This window comes from Drosophila pseudoobscura, chromosome X, assembly GCF_009870125.1.
Source record: "Drosophila pseudoobscura strain MV-25-SWS-2005 chromosome X, UCI_Dpse_MV25, whole genome shotgun sequence".
Lineage (NCBI taxonomy): Eukaryota > Metazoa > Arthropoda > Insecta > Diptera > Drosophilidae > Drosophila > Drosophila pseudoobscura.
The window spans coordinates 9,092,719-9,110,599 of NC_046683.1; the positions used below are offsets into that span (position 1 = coordinate 9,092,719).

The 17,881-nt window shown below is 46.4% G+C and overlaps 2 protein-coding genes across 2 annotated transcripts; both read right to left on the reverse strand.

The window, feature by feature from the left end:
• Positions 1–275: 275 nt before the first annotated feature.
• LOC4814807 (small G protein signaling modulator 1) lies at positions 276–14,154 on the reverse strand. Its single transcript, XM_001354998.4, has 7 exons — positions 13,058–14,154; positions 5,951–6,633; positions 5,162–5,879; positions 4,791–5,087; positions 3,172–4,720; positions 2,832–3,109; positions 276–2,775 (listed from the first exon to the last, which is right to left on the reverse strand). Exons 1-7 carry the CDS (start codon positions 13,116–13,118, stop codon positions 2,687–2,689), a joined length of 3,675 nt encoding a protein of 1,224 aa, XP_001355034.3. The 5' UTR covers positions 13,119–14,154; the 3' UTR covers positions 276–2,686.
• A 292-nt stretch (positions 14,155–14,446) lies between these two features.
• On the reverse strand, positions 14,447–17,608 carry mal (molybdenum cofactor sulfurase). The gene is made up of 3 exons (XM_001354997.4): positions 17,213–17,608; positions 16,970–17,120; positions 14,447–16,905 (listed from the first exon to the last, which is right to left on the reverse strand). The coding sequence occupies exons 1-3, from the start codon at positions 17,325–17,327 to the stop codon at positions 14,763–14,765; spliced, it is 2,409 nt and encodes an 802-aa protein (XP_001355033.4). The 5' UTR covers positions 17,328–17,608; the 3' UTR covers positions 14,447–14,762.
• Positions 17,609–17,881: the final 273 nt, after the last annotated feature.

A 17,881-nucleotide genomic window follows, 5' to 3' on the forward strand; every position in this document is an offset into this window, starting at 1 on the left:
AAATGAACAATTTGTAATTGTGATTGGGATTTGTATTAACTAACTAATCATTGATATAGAAGACGCACCACACGACTATCATGTGTTGTGTTCTGGATGTTTTTTGTGGAAAATTTACTGGCTATAATAGCTATAAATAACAGTATATGGATAAGTAAGAATACAGTATGAGATCCTTTTATCCAATATGCTGTAATGGCGATATATTTCTCGAGATATACACATCCATCTGAGGGCTAATACTCTTTTATAAACAAATGAATAGTGTTCCCTGATTTGTTGTAAACATTTTACATAATTCGCTTTTATTTTCCATCGTTATGTTTTTTGGTTTTGTTTTCTGTTAAATTATACATTTAATCGTATGTTTAGTTTTGGTTTTGTTTATGTTTTTCTGTTCTGTGTGATGCTGTTCTGTTTGTGGAACATATCATAGGATATTTTGTCATACTATTCATGTGTAATGCTATATGTAACAGTAACATAATATCTGTTTGTATGTATGTATGTACTATATGCTCGAAAGGTGTCATCTCTATAGGTGTCATCGTCTCTACACAGACGGGGCATATATATAAATATATAGTAGCTTAGCTTTGATTACGATTACGATTACGATTACGATACAATATTATATAGCGAGAGTTATTTCTTTCGTATTTCGTGTTTCGTCTGGATCGTGGCGGATCCTTCATCGAATATTTTTATCAAAAGTGTGGCCAAAATGATGTTTGGACTCAGAGGTTCAGAGGTCAGAGGCCCTTCTCGTCTCGTCTCGTCTCCTGTCGCTTTCATCTGTAAAATATATCTCTTATTTTTCACATACACACGCACTCTCTCTCTCGCTCTCGCTTGCCTGCTATCTTCTATCTTTATCTTTCATTATATATATATATATTGTATGTTTTTCTTCTCTGTTTCTGTTTTCGTTTCTGTTTTAGCGCTTACAAAAATATCAATATTCAAAGAAGCAACAAGAAATCACATTAAGTTATTTTTTTGGTTTTTAGTTTTTCGTTTCCATCGTTTAGTTTTCTATACACAAAAAGCGTGCTACTCGCATTTACCTATGTCCCATACAATGTATATATAGTATGGTATCTGTATAATGTGTTGTATATATATATGTATAAACCTTTAACCGATAAACCTTTAGCCCTTTAGTGGAGGGAGTTTTGGTGCGCCTGCACTTACCAAAAAACATAGCAGCAATAGTACAAAAGAATTTCTTTCGAAAGAAACACAAGAAACAACATTTGCCTGAGAGAGAACGTTTCTTTGGTTGGGAAACCCAACAAGAAAAATAAAACATAACAAATCAAAATACAGTAACACATTTAACACATCTTGCTCTCTATATATAGGGTATATATAATGTATATATGTATATAATATGTTTGCGTATAAATACTCGTTTAATATATGTATATATATTCGTATTGTATGTATCATATTTTTGTTGTATATTAATTCTTCTAATACAATAACGCAATCAACTCAAACTCAACGTTTTTTGTGTTTTTTTTTCTTTTTTCTTTAACAACATTTTTATAACATTTTTGTGTGTGTGTGTGTTTGTGTGTGTGGGGTCTACAATTGTTCGATCTGTATATGGGATATAGCCGCAGGATCTACCCGAAGCTTCTAAAACTGAAAATGTTTTTTTTTCTTAAAACCAAAAATAACAAGGCCAAACAAAATCCAACCTAAGAAACGAACAATTGCAATTGAATATCATTAAATATATGTAGGGGGCCTGCATGAATATGAATGAATGCATTCAAACTCATTGAGTGACTCCGAAAAAAAGGATTTCAACGAAGTGGCGAATGCACGAATGCAAATGAGAGAGAATGAATCTTAATATCCCTCTGCAGACCTCTAATATATGCACATATACATGTGTGTGTGTGTGGTGTGTGTGTGTGTGTATATCTAATCATTTGCTAAATTGGTAAAAAATAACATTAACAACAATTGGCCCACAGCCTCGGGCCACGAAAGCCCAAGCCGAAAACCTTCGCACAGCATCGCAAATGTATGTATATGGTATTTGGTATTTGTTATATGTTATATGTTATATAGTGTATATATGTATATGTGGATGGTTCCTGATGGCCGCTCATGTGACGACCATCCCCATACAAAAAGTATAAATATGTAACTGCTACTATATATGTGGAATGGCTGTATACATGTACATATATAGCATCGTTAATGTATATCATATATATTGTATATAGTAAATAGTATTTATTTCTCATTTACGTTGTTCATTTTCCTCTCATATTTGTTCTACTTTACTCGACGTCACATCTCAGGTCACTACAATTTCCTTAATTAAGCTAAATTTCAATTAACTTCTGCATCGCATCTTAGGCGACTCCCAGCCGTTTCTATAAAAATATAACAACAAAAAAAAGAGCCCAAAACCTCATTCGAGAGCTTCAGCTAATTGCCATCTACTACATATCATATGCACTATGTGTATGCCGTGTGCGGGTATGTCTAGGCGCAGTTTCTATCCAACATTCTATGATCTATGGTGCTCTCTACTAGTACATCGCATGCTCAATACTGATCGGCAAGTACGGGTACGAATACGGATACGGGGACACATCTACGGTTATGGTTGTGGCTATGGTTATGGTTACGCGTGTTACGGTTACGATTACGGCTCCCTTCTTCACTTGTTCTCGATGATGGTCTGCAGCTGAAGGACCAGACTGCGGGACAGCTGCAGAATCGATTGGGCATTGTGGCGTTCGGCCATTTCTGCAAGAGAATCGGATATGAATCGAATAACCTAAAAGCAGTCGGTGTTCGCATACCATTGAAGAACTTGATGACATCGGTAAAGTCCATGCTGTTGGAGAGGATGATGTCGCGATAGGTCTCGAGCAGGGCCAGGGCCAGGAAGAGGACAAAGTTTCCAGATGCCACGTGCTTGGCCGCCCAGATCACCTCCCAAGTGGCAAAGACATCGTCGTAGACGAGCTCCCTCTTGAAGTCCAAGAGGAACCAGCGGTAGCAGAAGTAGAAGTGCGTGTAGTCCCCGTTCGAGTCCATCAGATCATACATCTCCGAGTCGAGGATTTGTATGAGGGATCTGCCATTAAGAGGAGATTATAAGCATAAAGAAGGCATCAAGGAGATCAGATCAGATCCTACCGCATGTTGGCAAAGTGCATGTCCATGGCACCGCCGCTGGGAAAGTTCTCGATCATGCGCTCCATGAGCTTGCAGAAGCAGCTGTAGCTGAGGGACTCGTCGTCGAAGATGACCAGCAGTGGGGCCACCAGATCGCACATGCCCTGCATGTAGCCCACGTCCAGATGCTCCCACACATACGTGGATATCACGTTGCGCAGCTTGTCCAGATTCTCGTTGGCAAAGTACCAGTAGTTGCGATCGCATCTCTGCACATCCTTCTCGATCCGATGCAGATTGAGGCCGAACTGTTCGAGCAGCTCGACGCTGTAGACGCCGCCATTGGAGCTGGCCGGGGAGACGCAGGCGGACTTTGGCTCCTGCAGGGCATCCAGGGAGGCCACCACCGTGATGTCATCGTTCATGGGTGACATGAGGCTGGTCTTGCGTGAGGTGAAGTCTTCGGTGGTCTCGTCGTCGTTGCACTGCACATCCAGGGCATCCAGGGAGGCGGCCTCTGTGATGATCACGGACGTGGATGGGTGCTCCTCCTCATGCTCATGCTCTGCTTCCTCGCCCTGCCCGTCCCGACGTACATCGTCGGCGCTGTGGAATTTACTCAACAGACCGCAGGGCTCTACCTCTGGCTCTGTCTCTGGCTCTGTCTCTGGCTCCATTTCCTCTTCTGGCTCCTCCTCCTTGACATCCACCATGTCCACGAACTCATTGCCGACCGTCTCGTAGCTGCTGGTGGAGGGCGAGCTCTTGATGCTCAGCAGCAGGATGTTCCCGCCGGCGTCCAGCCCGAGACCCATATCCCCCTCCGCCTCAGAGTCGGCGAAGCAGTTCTCCTGCAGGTGCAGTGGCTCCATGCAGTCGAGATTCTGGAACTCCAGCATCAACTGCTCGCTCAGCTGCGGCATGCGTCGGCTTTCCTCCTGCTCCAGCTCCTGCTCCTGGTCCAGCTCCTCGTCCGATTTCTCGTTTCCTTCCTCTTCAGGCTGCTCCTCAGCCTCTGCTGCCAGTTCGGGATCATCGGACAGATCTCCAGGATCGGAGATATCGGAGAAATCGTTATCATCAAACACGTCGTTCTCACCCTCATCTGCGCCCAGCTCCGCCTCATCGTCGCCAAGACCACGCTCCAGCTCCAGCTCCCGCGTGCCATTGGTCATTGGCCGTGCAGCATTTGGACCAGCAGCTGCAGCATCAGCTCCAGCGCCAGCCCCATTGGCATTGGCCGCCAGACGCGCCTGTTCCGCACTAAGTTTCGCCACGGCCAGCGCTGTCTTCTCCTTCTCCCGCTGCCGGACAATCGCCTCCACGGCCAGCCACTCGCTCATCGTCGTCTCGTAGTAGTGCTTGCAGGTCTCGTCCTGTTTCTTACGCTCCTCGCAGGTGGACCCAAAGGCGTAGTGGCCCAACAGATAGGGCCACACCTCCTTGCGCAGATCCGGCTGTACGCCGCCAAAATAGACCAAACGATAGAGCTCCAGTTCGCCAGAGACAACGCCATCCACGTGCATCTCCAGCCACTTCTGTCTGGTGAGGCCCTCCTCGTCGGCAGCCACTGTGAAGAGTAGAGGGGTAGATTGTACAGTAAAGGAAAGCCCTTGAAGAGAGGGGAATCGGGCACTTACAATCGGGCATAATGCGGCCATAGACCAGTCCGGAGAGATGGGTCCGCACCGTGGATAGATGACGGCAGTACGCCAGCCAGCCGTAGAAAGCGCGCGAGATGATCTGCCGGCGCATGGTGGAGCACACGAGCTCAATGCTTGCCGTCTGACTGGCCTGGATCAGGGGCGGATCGCTGCTGCTCTGATCGATGGAGAGGCTCTTGCTGGAGCAGTCGCTGCTGCCAGTGGTGGAGCAGCTGCCCAAGTGCTTGCGGCGCGGACTCGAGCGCCCCAGCTCCAGGATGGGATGCGTGGCCACTGGGAAGAGAAGAGGGGGGATGGATGAGTACAGATTGATCGATCAGTTAATCGCACAGGAACTCGACTCTTACAGAACTCCTCGTGCTGGCTCTTGCTGACCACGCGAAAGACATAGTCGATGGGCGTCTCGTCGCTGGAGGAGGCCTCCATAACGGAGGGCAGTATATGCCGGCGCACGCTCTTCGGCCAGGGGAACAGCTTGCCAATGCCGCGCTGCGACCAGAGCGGCGGATCCAGCTGTCCGTGCGGCAGCAGGCCCGTCTCCAGGCAGCTGAGGAACGCCTGCAGGTGTCCGCCCTCGGGAAAATGGATCGGCGGACGCTGCACCCCGTCCTGGCCCACCAGGATGATGGTGCCGCCGGTGTCCCCGCCACGATTCTGGTGACAGTGCACGTAGACGATCTCGTCCACGTTGATATTGAGGGCATAGCTCCAGTAGAAGCTCTTGTCGCTGTTGTCCCCGTCGTTGTAGCCGTTCATCAGCTGATTCGGTGTCCACTTGATGGTCAGCGACTGGATGCTCTGATGGAGGCTCAGATAGCCGGGCATCGGCTCGGACACGTCCTTGGGCAGGACGAGTACATTGTTCTTGCCATAGAGTAGGGTGGTCCGCGAATTCTGGTGCAGCGACTCCACATAGTCCTTGGCCACGCTCGCCGGCGAGCAGGCCTTGAAGCTGCCGCTGCTCGTGTCCTCCGAGCTGGTGTGCAGGCTCCTCTTAAAGTTAATGATCGGCCGATGGCAGGTGGGTGGCGTGCGGTTGCCCGAGCTTATCCGATGCCGCTGCACCTGAAAACACACAAAAGAGAAGCAGAAAAGGTGATCAGATCCAGCTGTAGAGGACGCGCGGAGTCACTTACCAGCTCATCGGCATGCGGATCGGACCAATAGTGGTCGGCTGTCTTGGCCCGCGTAAACTCCAGGGCACAGGGCCCCACCAGCAAGGAGCTGAGAATGGATCCATAATCGGCGTCGGCGACCAGCGCCTCGCGATCATAGTAGTTGCTGGCATTGCCCACCAGATGCTCGATGATCTTGGCCAGCCGCTTCTCGTACAGCGCCAGCCGTATCCACAGGTACTTGCCCAACGGTGTCCCGGCGCCTCCCAGGACACCGCCGCCGCCGCCTGCCCCATTGGAGACCGTATTGATGGTGGTCACGGAGCTGCTGCTGCAACTGCTGCCCGTTTGCTTGCTGATCAGCTTGGGCTTGATGATGCTGTCGCTGCTGGAGGACGAACGCTTGCCGCTCACCGCGCTGCTCTCGTGGGCCAGCTCCAGCTCGAGCAGGCGCCGGCTCACGTAGTCCGCCTCCGGACAGATTTTGGCTATCTTCTGGATGAGGGCTGTTGTCGAGGAGGTCTTGAACAGCCCGAGGGCCCGACGGCGCAGCCCATGGCTGAGGCAGGCCTCCACCGCGCCGCAGAGCGACGTCACCGAGCTGCTCTCCTCGTGGACGTACTTCTTGGTCACCGCCTCCTCCATCAGTTGCTTCACCTCCTTCTTGACGCTGGCTATCAGCCGCTCCTTGAGCTCGGTCTCGGCTGTGCGGCGGTGGATGGGGGATGGAAATCGGAAATTAATGCGACTCAAGCGTAATTTGTTGCCCTGGTCCTCTGTCTTTCTTGTCGGCTAATGACACCCCAATCCCTATTAGGGATCGCCCCTCCCATAAATATGCTTTGATTGATTGCACATGCCCCGAGACCCACGTGGACTCCTCTCCTCACCTCTCGCCCCATCATTCCGTTTCGTTTCGTTTCGTTTCGGAGCCCCAGACCGACGTCAATCATTTTGTCATCGCTGTCAATTTTGGTTCTGTTTGCTCCTGTGCACAAATCCGTCGTCCCTCTGCCTCTTAAAGCCTCATAGGCTCATGCCTCATGCCTCATAGTCGCATGCCTTGTAGCCTCTTGCCTCATGCTTACATAAATACTTATGTACGATACGAAAGCGATACGCACTTCTGTGTGTATGCATGTGATGGCCTGTGTGTCGTACAGTGCGCTTCGTTGCCATAAGAACGCATGCATAACGCACAACAGAAGACTCACGAGTGTCACGTTTTGATGCACGCTCATCAGCCCACGTGTAATTGCAGGTAACAGGCAGCTGACAACTGTCTGAGACACATATCTGATGACTGCATCATAATCCCAAACGATTAAACATTGAAAAAGGGGGAGAAAGGATTTAAAGAATTAAAAACACAAATTTCGAAAACAAAATAAAAATAAATTAATTTATTCAAAAGAGAAAAATATTAGGAAAGCAAAAAATAAATCACTTTATTGGTTCAATTAAATTAAAATTCAAAATTAGTTTATTAATTCCAAGAAAATAGAATAAATAATGTAAATAAATACATAATTAAATACTAAATAATAATACGTAAATACAAATATATATAAATAATTAAATAAATAATATACATAAATATTGAAAAAGTAAAAAATAATATAACAAAAAAAACTAAAAAAATATTTAAAAAATTATTAAATTATTTACAAGTGTCCTATTGCTCGATAGTCGGAACATAAATATTCTTAAATATAGAAGATAATTGTTAAGAAGTTCACCTCATTTTATAAAGTTTATTGAATTCCTAAGATTTATTTTTAAACAAACTTTTGTGTTTTAAACAAAATTCATAAATAAGTTCTTTTCTGAATTACAAGGCGAATAAAATAACCTGAAAAAGGGCGGCATATTCGCTTGCATTCAATTATCAAAATAAGTTTCTTTGGAATAACAAAACAAAAAGCTTTCCCATCGCAAGATTTAAGCAAGAGTGAGACAAAGGGAAGTATACCCTTCTCATTATTCAGATTATCAGAGAAATATCAGATAAATATACCAGTATATTCGGTGTTTAAAAGTATCTAAACGGCATCAAGAATCACGCAGTCTGTCTTAATATTCTGCGTTATAATCTCTAAAAAATCTATTAATTATATTCATGGAAATATTACCATGGAAAATCGCAATTTCATCAGCATAAAATTTTAAACAGAACTACAATGTTTTAAAAAATAACACTATACGACAAAATTAAAATTTTTAAGTGGATTTAGCTTGAGATACAAATATATACTATGATAAAAAAAATAAATCATCCAGGCCTACAGAGGCATAGATCATCATCCTCATACTTAGTACTTTCAATATACCCCAAAAATCGTTATTTTTTAATAAAAATTGGCTTAAAAGAGAATCACCTTCCATACGATGTCTTGTTTGTGTCGTTACTGACTGTACCTCAAGATATATCAAGCCAAAAATGCTAGATCTAGCCTGAACTATGCTAATATGGGAGCAGAAAATGGTTAGCAGACCGAAGGGCGCTGCCGCATGTTGCGCGACACATATTTTATGAGTTTTTCCCAAGCTATTTTGTCACAAAAACCACTTCCAAGCCCTATTATGGTTGTGTTATAGAATATAAACGGATTGTATCTTGAATCGGATAAAATCTCTGCATCGTTGACGAAGTTTTCGATTCGATTCGATGTACAAATTGTCGACATGGAGGAAAGCAATCAAATTGGGAAGCAACTCATGGTCTTACAGTTTCCAAACACACTGTATACGGTATACTGTGTATGTACAATAGTATGTATGTATGGGTTATACCCTGTATTGGTCCATATACAAAATATGCTAATAGGATATAAGCAAAGCCAGGAGCTGGGGGCCAGAGAGCGCCACAACTCCAAGGAGAGGCGCGCGCTTCTAATTAGAATGGAAATAAAGGATTTACGCAGCTACGTGACATGGCCCGGCAATGCCCGGCAGGACAGCCCCCAAACACACACACACACACACTCAGAGAAAACAACAAAAACAACTCCCGAAAATCGATAAGGGAGCAAAACTTTTACATCGGAGGAGGAGGAGTGGGAGGTGGAGGAGGAGGTGGAGGCGATGGGGCTGACAAAATTGCAACAGCGCTGACAACAGAGACAATCTCAGTCTCTTCTCCGTCTCGCTCTGTGTGAAAAGCGGCAACGTTGCAGCTTTAACAGCCACCAAACAAAAATGTACACAAAAGATAATATTATTTTAAGTGCCGCAACAGACACAACAGACAGGACAGAGGGACAGACAGGACGGAGGGAGAGAGACAGTGAGAGCAGAAAGTACATAAATCGACATTGGTCCTAAGTTGTTTATTCTCATTTTCTCATTTCTTTTGCAATTTGCAATTGCCGCCCCCGTTCGTCCTTAAGTGGGAAAGCATTTCAATAAACAACAATCGAGAGTCGAGACCCACCCCAATACTCAATACCCCACCACCCCACCACCCCACCACCCCACCACCGCACCACCAATAGATATAGTAACCTTGACTGGCGGTGGCGATGCTAAAAAACTTCCTTGAATTATAACCTTACACTTTGTACCACAGGACTCCCGGCCCTACCCGCCCGACGCCACTCCCCGTTGCGAGGGGAGCAAAGCCATGCCACGCAGAGTGGGGGAGAGAGCACAAACACACACATACACAAAGAGATAGAGAGAGAGAGTGGCACACAACACCTGCTAGAGAGAGAGAGAGAGTGAATGAGTGTGCGAGAGGCAAAGGCCACACACTTGACCCTGAACAACATAAAACAGCTGATGACAGGGCTAAAACGAAACGAAACGAAACGAAACGACAAACCGGCAAGAAGAGCAGGCGCAAATGAGACGGCGGCAAACGGCAACGGCAACAGCAACAGCAGTAGCACGGCTGAAAGACGATGCCAGTGCTGCCTGCCCCGTGTGGCACACTCTGGGCTGTAATCAGAAAGGGATGGCGCATGCATTTTGCTGTTTCCTTTAATTTGCTCCCAGTTACAGGGAGAAAGCTCTACCTTACACACACACACACCGTGAAAAGGAAAAGGAACCACCCAACCATATTGTAAGTGGAAGCGGGGACCAAACATATGTTTGTTACCCAACAAAGGACGCACACGCATACTCGTACACACGTGTTGGCTCCTCGTGTGCTCGTGTATTATGTATATACACACATGGCTCTCTCCACCCCAAAGCCCAAGCTGCAAGCAAGAACAGCCACAGGAATGGCAGGCACCAGGCAGCAGGCATCCGGCACAGACGGAGAACCACAAAAGTCTCTACCGCTAATCAGATTAAGTAGAAAGAAATCAACTAATTGGAGAGTGCAACAGGAGGTACAGAAGAGTCGTGTCCTCCCACAACAAGCTCTGCACCCAGAGAAAATATCAGCCATGGCTTTAATATGAATATATTTTATTTAATTTGCTAAAGCTTTTGCTGAAGCATACCCAAGTCTTGTCACTACTTTGCACATGACTGTACATTTAGGTAAAACAGTGATTCACCCAATACTGATTTACTTTCAAATGCAGGTGTGGGAAGAGCCAAAGCCCAGTTTCCTACTGCCTGTTACTGATATCTAATTGAATAAACTATGGCCTTGGTAGAGGTCTAGCCGTGGCCATGATACGGACATGGATGGACATCGAGACATCGTGCCTCCTAGGGCTTCTCTGATTACTTAATTACCAGGCAATTTGATGAGTTTCAAATGCGGGGCTCCCCCGTCAGAAGTCGAGAGACAGGAAGTGGGTGCGTGGCGGCGGCTAACCGAGCGTAATGCCATCAAGTATACGTACGGTTGCGTCTATAATGCAATTACCTGTCGCCGTTTGACATTAAAAGCCGATAATTAGCCTCTCTTCACGTCCACGTTCACGTTTTTCTCATTAAAAATACAAGCAAAAGTTCTCCGTTAGAATAAAATCAAAGCCACGGCCACGGCCATAGACATTGAAGATTAATGCGAAAATGACGCTTGTTTGGCCCTGAACTTTAGCATTTTTCATGGTCTTTATTGCGCCATTTAATTAAGGAGAAATGGGGGGAAATTGCAACCAAAATCGATGGCAATTAGAGCAGATTTCAATTTCACATCAAAGCCGCACAGGTGCACAGCCAGAGATAGATGGATAGATAGATAGAGAGACTGCAACCTGCTGCGGGGACCACCTGTCAACCGACAAAACCAACGACAGTCGTCAGTCGACATTCTCGTATTTTATTTTGATTAATTTCTGCAATCCTCCACCCACACAAACACAATGCTAAACTCTCGTACGTATATATATACATAGGTATGTGTCTGCTCTCCGTTTGTTATTCCATTCCACATACAATATACATATCTACTGGAATGTATCCCTATATACCCCGAGAAGTATGCTATAGCTGATGGTCGGTCTCTTATGTACTCACACATCGCACCCCCAACCATCCACCGTCTACCCCCGACCCTCCTCAACAGTTTAGTCGAGCAATTACAAAAAAAAAAATACAAAAAACATTTTCGCTGGCCTGAACTTTCAATATATGTATTTACAGTGAAGCTCTCTGTACGGGCAACAAGCGAGCAATTCTCTGGCTGGCAAAAGAACTTGAGAGCCAATTTGTAAACAGCTTTTCAAATAAACAAACAAAAATGGAGCCTGCTTTAGAATGAACCTTCCTCCATCTGCTCCTTTTACTGAGGTACAGAGACGTGCTCACGCTCACAAATCGTTAACATTAAGGGCACTCCCCTCGAGGGATAATTCAGCAACATACAGACATACATATCTAGGGCCTGAAGGAGATCTATTCGATAACATTTCAGCAGGGTCTCAGCCCGAATTGGGCAACAATATTTTAAAGCTTATTTCAATTAAATGTTCTTTGGAACGGCTTTTATTTTGTTTGTTTTCCCTGTATTTCCATTGTGGTCTAATTTAACTTTTTACATACATGATTTATCCTTGAAATTCGACATTGTCTTGCTTTTCCTATACTTGTGGATGGAAACTGTACTTTCTAGATCTTACTAAGAAATCGTGGCAAATATTGATACAATGAATATAAAAAGAAGCAGAAAATTATTATTAATTTCATTATAAGCCGAATCGCAAAGTGTGTGCTTCGGTTTTCGCAAATAGTAAGATTGTGACAGATCAAATATCGATCTTCTTTGATTTTCATATGATGCGACTGCCAAAACGAAGGCATATTTAATTAAAATATTTCAATTTCCAAAAGCAAAACAGATTTTGTTCTCAAGTGAAAAAACGCGAAATACTATCAATAGGAAAAAGTTGCGAAAGCCGGAGCACAAAGATTTTGTACGACTTTTGCCGAATTTATACCGAAGCATGGCTGTATATCAAGCTCTTTCAATGAAACAATTTCACTGATTGTGCAAGTAAGAAGCCTATATTTTTTGACCATAATGTCTTGTATATCTGACTGTATAAAGCAGATGCAATATGAAGCATAGTATAATCAGTTAAACTTCCATTACTCGAACGTCTGTTTTTGAAATATTCTATATTTCGAACTAAAACTGGTGGCTGCGTTTAGGGAGCACATTACATCCAAGTCTATAAGTCGAACTTATTTACATAGAAAATCCTGCATGGCTATTGATTAAATACTCGTAATTACGGATGGCATACAGTTAAGTAAATGTCAAATTCGGTCAGCTGCTGATACAATCAATTCCAATATAATCGAATTATAATCCGCAAGAATAATCAAATTATATTCCCAATTCCCCTTAGTCAGTGTCCACTGTGGCGCAATATTTTCGGTTTGCGTTTTCTCTTCTTTCTTTCCTTCTGGCGGAACGACGCCAAATCATTTCACTTTCGCACCTTCTTCTTCGGCAGCAGCGACGCTTACTACGCAGCAGCGACGCGACACCCGAAACAACAACAAAAACACACCACACACATACAATGGATACGCTGTGCGTGTGTGTATGTATATGTAATTGGATTTTTTGTTTGCTGCTGCTGCTGCTGCTGGAATATGCTGCGAGTGAAATGAGTTGAGTAGGTCCTACGGTGCCAGTGAGAAGGGCGAGGACAGGGGTCCTGGCTTAGGTTCTAGGGCTTTCACAGAAGGTAAAAGTTTCTCTCTCACACTTACCGCTGGTGGCATCGCCTGTGGTGCTGGCAGCGCCGCCGCTAAAACTCTGTAACATGTTCATTTTGCTGATGTTCCTGTGTGTCGATGGATGGGGGCGTACGCACGGCACGCGGTCGGGTGGTGTTGGTGGATGAAGATGAAGCGCCTTGCTTTTGCGATTCTCCTTTTTGCTCCCAGCTGCTGCTTCTTCCCTTTTGTTGCTCTGTCCGTTGCTTTTGCTCTTGTGGCTGTTGCCTTTTGCGCCGCTCTCTCTCTCTCTCTCTTCTTTCGCTCGTGTCGTGTTCGCGTCCTTCTTATGTGGCTTAATTCTTTGGGCAAATATTTTTGGTTTCGGTTTCGTTTTGTTGTTTATGCTTCCGACTCTCTTGCTCTGCGCTCCGCTCACAGTGTGTCTCTGTCGCTCTCTTTCTGTTGGGTTTTGGGCATTTGTTATTGCTGCCAGCTGCTTATGATTTTCGCTTTAGCCTTTGGATTTATTTTAGCAAAAAATTTGTATCAAAAAATGTTTCCTATATTTTCGTTGTATTTGGCGCTGCCTCCGCTGCTTTTTGTTGTAATTGTTGCATTCCACTATTTTTTACTACGACGCTTACACACACACACACAGACAAGCACAGCCGCACACACTCACGTTCACTTATATAAAAAAAACAACAACTGCTGCTGCTGCTGCTGTATGTGTGTGTGTGGATCTTGTCTGTTGATGCTGCTGCTGCCCCACTTCTCCTTCAGCTCCTGCTGCTTTTGTAGTTGAAAATCCACACATATGTGCGAAACCACTGCATACGTACATACACATGAATATTTTGATTAAAAATTGTATTTTTTGTTCACATTTTCTTCTCTTCTGCAGTGGATGTGGTGTGCATTTTTATGCTTGTGCCTTTTGTGGCATACTTTCTTGGGCACTCGCTGCTGGCGCACTCGTTCGCTCTCTTCGCCCACTGTGCAGTGCTGGGGGCTCTGTGTGTGTGCGCGCTCGCTGCTGCTCCTGCTAAATTCCGCCCAAATTTTGCTACATACTAGAAGGTATGGACAATGGCCAACACAGCTCAGAAAATGCAACGCATACAAGGGGAAATCCACCCCATTTGCCCAATATACCTTGTAGTCAAAAATCCGATTTTGTCTGCAAGGTCTGTTGTCCTCGCACGAGAGGTGAGGGTTCGTACGAACCTTGCAATTCGTCTTGGCTGTTCTTGCTTGTTGTGTGTACCCTTTTTAATAGTCCATTCAAAATTACAACTCATTTTTTCGTCGCAGGAGAGAGCAATTATCGTCTCACTTTCAAAATATACCGTAAAAATACCGGTGAAAAAACGAGCCCACTTAAACCGCCTTTATTTAAACTGGATAACAACCGCCGAAAATAATACAAATAATAATGACTAAGCAAAAAATGAACTATGACTTTATTGAACGGTTGAAAGATCAAAGCTAATGATCAATTCTGAATATATTGGGATAGAATTTGATGGAAATGTGTTTTCATTTCCATGTTAATGGCCATATATAGCACATAAATAAATACGTATGATTGTACGTAATAATGATAATGATCAGAAAGCCAGATCAGGAGTGTCTTGGTATGAATATTCCATTGAATACTTAAAGATAATTAGAACTTAATCGCATAAGGACGGTACACTGGATCTCCCTCCCTCCACATGGAACTCACGGAATGCAGGGCTGTGGGTGGCTGTGTCTAGGTGACCACAACGACATCGCCGCAGGTGAGATGCTGTTGCTCCTTGTTGTTCTCTGTGGAGATCCTTGAGATGTAGATACCGAAACGCATCTTGCCGCTCTGCAGGCGGGAGATGGTGGTGAGTGTCTCCGGCGAGCGTTCGCCCGTGCGCTGGTTAATGCAGATCATGTCGCAACGCTGGCAGGGCCCCTCCACCTGGAACTGCACCTGGCCGATGGTCAGCTGTTTGTAGGACAGCTCCTCGAAGGCCGAGCCCGTGTCGATGATGATGTTGGCCCGAAAACGATCCACGGTCTCGTCCAGAGACTCTTCGAACTGCAGGGAACGAACAGAGGAGCGATTGACCAGCAGGAACTGCGCCTGGTTGACCAGACTGAGCTTCTGCTGCTGCCGCACACCGTTGGGGGTGCTCCTCTGCGAGGATTGACGCAGCAAACGGAGCCCCTCCAGTCCGAGATGCTGGCTCAGCCACAGGGCCACCTCATCGCCGCAGTCCAGACCTTCGACCGGCTGGCGGCACACTTTGCTGCGGCATCTCGAAGAATTCTCAGCTTGGTCCGCCAGAGACAGCGGCAGCGAGACACCGGCGGGCGAGTCGCCAAAGTGCAGCACCAATTGGTCATCCCGTATGAGGGGTCTGATCAGGCAGAGTTCGGAGCAGCGCTTCTGGGTGACGGCCATGCCATTCATGTCCACAATCATCCACTCCCTGTCATACTGCAGGCCCTGAGCCGTCAGTGGCCAGGTGCGGCCAGCGCCAGCGCCACCCTCCTCGATCTTGAACGCTGCACACGACTTGACCGGATAAATGGCCAGCTGTAGGAGCTGCGGCCGCAGGCGCTGGGCCCGCTCCTTTAGGGCCTTGGGTAGCTCGCCCGCCTGCTCCTCGATGAGCTGCAGCCGCTGCTGTGGTTTGGTGGCCAGGTAGCTGAGCTGCAGCATTTTGAGCAGCTCGTCCACATCCTGGCGCCGGGTCATGTAGCCAAAGGAGACGCGGACGGCGCCCGTGGGTTGGCCATCGATCAAATCATAGTAGTCGCCACAAATGCGGCCGGCTCGCTTGTAAATGGCATCCATCATGGTCTCATCCAGCCCGAGGTAACGCTGACAGGCACCGATGTTGCAGAAGCAGCCGGTGCGCAGGAGGATACCCTGCAGGGCCGCGACGCAGGCGATCTCACCGAAGCCCACAAAGGGACCAGCGTCCGTACGTACATTGAAGGCCACAATGCCGCCCTGGCGGTGGCGCTCCTCATACCCCACCCTGTTATACAGCTCGATCAGAGGCTGGCCATTGGGATACTTCAGCTGGCGAAGCTGCTTTTCTAGGTACTGGGCCAGGCCATGGACATGCCGCGATATACGCTCCATAGTGGCCACGTCACTCCTTCTCGGCACCAGGCGTTCCAGTGTGCGAAAGCCCTCGAGGAGTCCCACAATCGAGAGGAAGGGCAGTGTACCGTCCTCGTACCGCTGGTGGAAGACCTCACGCAGCTGATGGTCCATCGCATGGGGATAGGCGTAGTTGATGGTGCCCCCGCCAAAGAAGATGCGCTTCTTGCGAAAGGCCTCGGCACCGCGACGACTCACCAGCAGGGCACCCACTCCCGTGGGATACCCAAAGATCTTGTAGAAGCTAATGCACACATAGTCGGGACGATAGCGCTGCAGATCCAAGGGATTGGTGGCCACAAAGGAGGCGGCATCCAGGCACACATAGTAGTTGTTGTTGTCTGTTGTCTGTGGTGCCTCTCCCGACACCCTTTTGCCCAGACCGTGGGCCAGACCCTGTTTCTGTATGCCAGCGATGGCCGCGAGGGGGATCTTGTAGCCACTGAAATTGCACTGGGCCGAGAACGTCACCAGGGAGTTGTCACCAGGAGAAGAGCCATTAACTCCATTGGCTGCTGATGGCACCGAGGCCATGCCAGTGATCTCCTCCTCCTTGAGCATGTACATGGCTCTGGCCTGCACCCTCTCGCGCATGCCCAGCACTGAGGTGTGGTTCTCCTGGCAATAGTGGAAGTTGCCCTGCCGGCCAAAGTCGAAGTTCTCCGCCACCAGAGACAAGGCGGCCGTTGCATTGGCCGTGAATATCACATGATAATCATCCTCTTTCGTGTTGAAGAACTCCAGCACTCTGAAATAAAACACAAATTTAATATCGAGACGCACCGACACGCAGATCGTTCCGCTCCACTTACTTGAAGCGCACCTGATCCACATAGTCGCCGGTGACGCGGCACGTGTGCGGATTGCAGATCACATCGCGTTGCAGCTGCTCTGCGGCGGCCGTCACTTGACTCTCCGCGTACAAGGTGGTGCCCGCATGATCCAGATAAATGCTCTTGTTGTCTAAACAATCGGAAAAACAGCCACTATTAGATTCTTATCTTTCGATAGAGGGTTATTTCACCATGGCGCCCTTCGCGTCGCACCGCACTCACTGGCAAGTCTAGTAAATTCTTTGTCGATGGCCGCCTGCTCGTCGGCGTTGAATTCTGATTGATATGACGACATGTTCGGGACTGGACTGTTTGTTGGCGCGACAACCAAGACCATTATTTATATTTGCAAAAATTGCCGCAATTAAATTCGAAGATACCCTTCGTTTCGCATACATTTGGCTATGGGCCTCAAGTCGTTGGCAAGCCTAGGTTTTCTGAATTTTCCTATTGCAGGCATGGTCTATTCTACTATAAACTCTATGATTTTCGTTGTTTTTCATTGCATTTGCCTTTTCCTATGTATTTATTACACTTTTTAATTTAACATTTCAAGTTTAAAGAGTATTCACGAATCGGTGTTTTCTCTACAATTTGTGTGACCGCGGACTTATCGATAAAATATACCGTCGGCTCATTTTGAACCCAAAAAATACCGAAAAGTATCAAAAATACCGTAAACGGTCACCCTGTCTACGATTTCGCACTATCGATGGCACTCTTCTACTTAGTTATTGGTCGAAACATCGATTACAATCAGCCGCTTACCATCGATAGGCATATTATAATTATTTGCCCTTCGTGGGTATTCAAATACACTCCACAAAATTATGAAACTTGTACAATTTTGGCGGAGTTAAGGTGAAAGTTTTTTGGTTTGCAAACAGTATA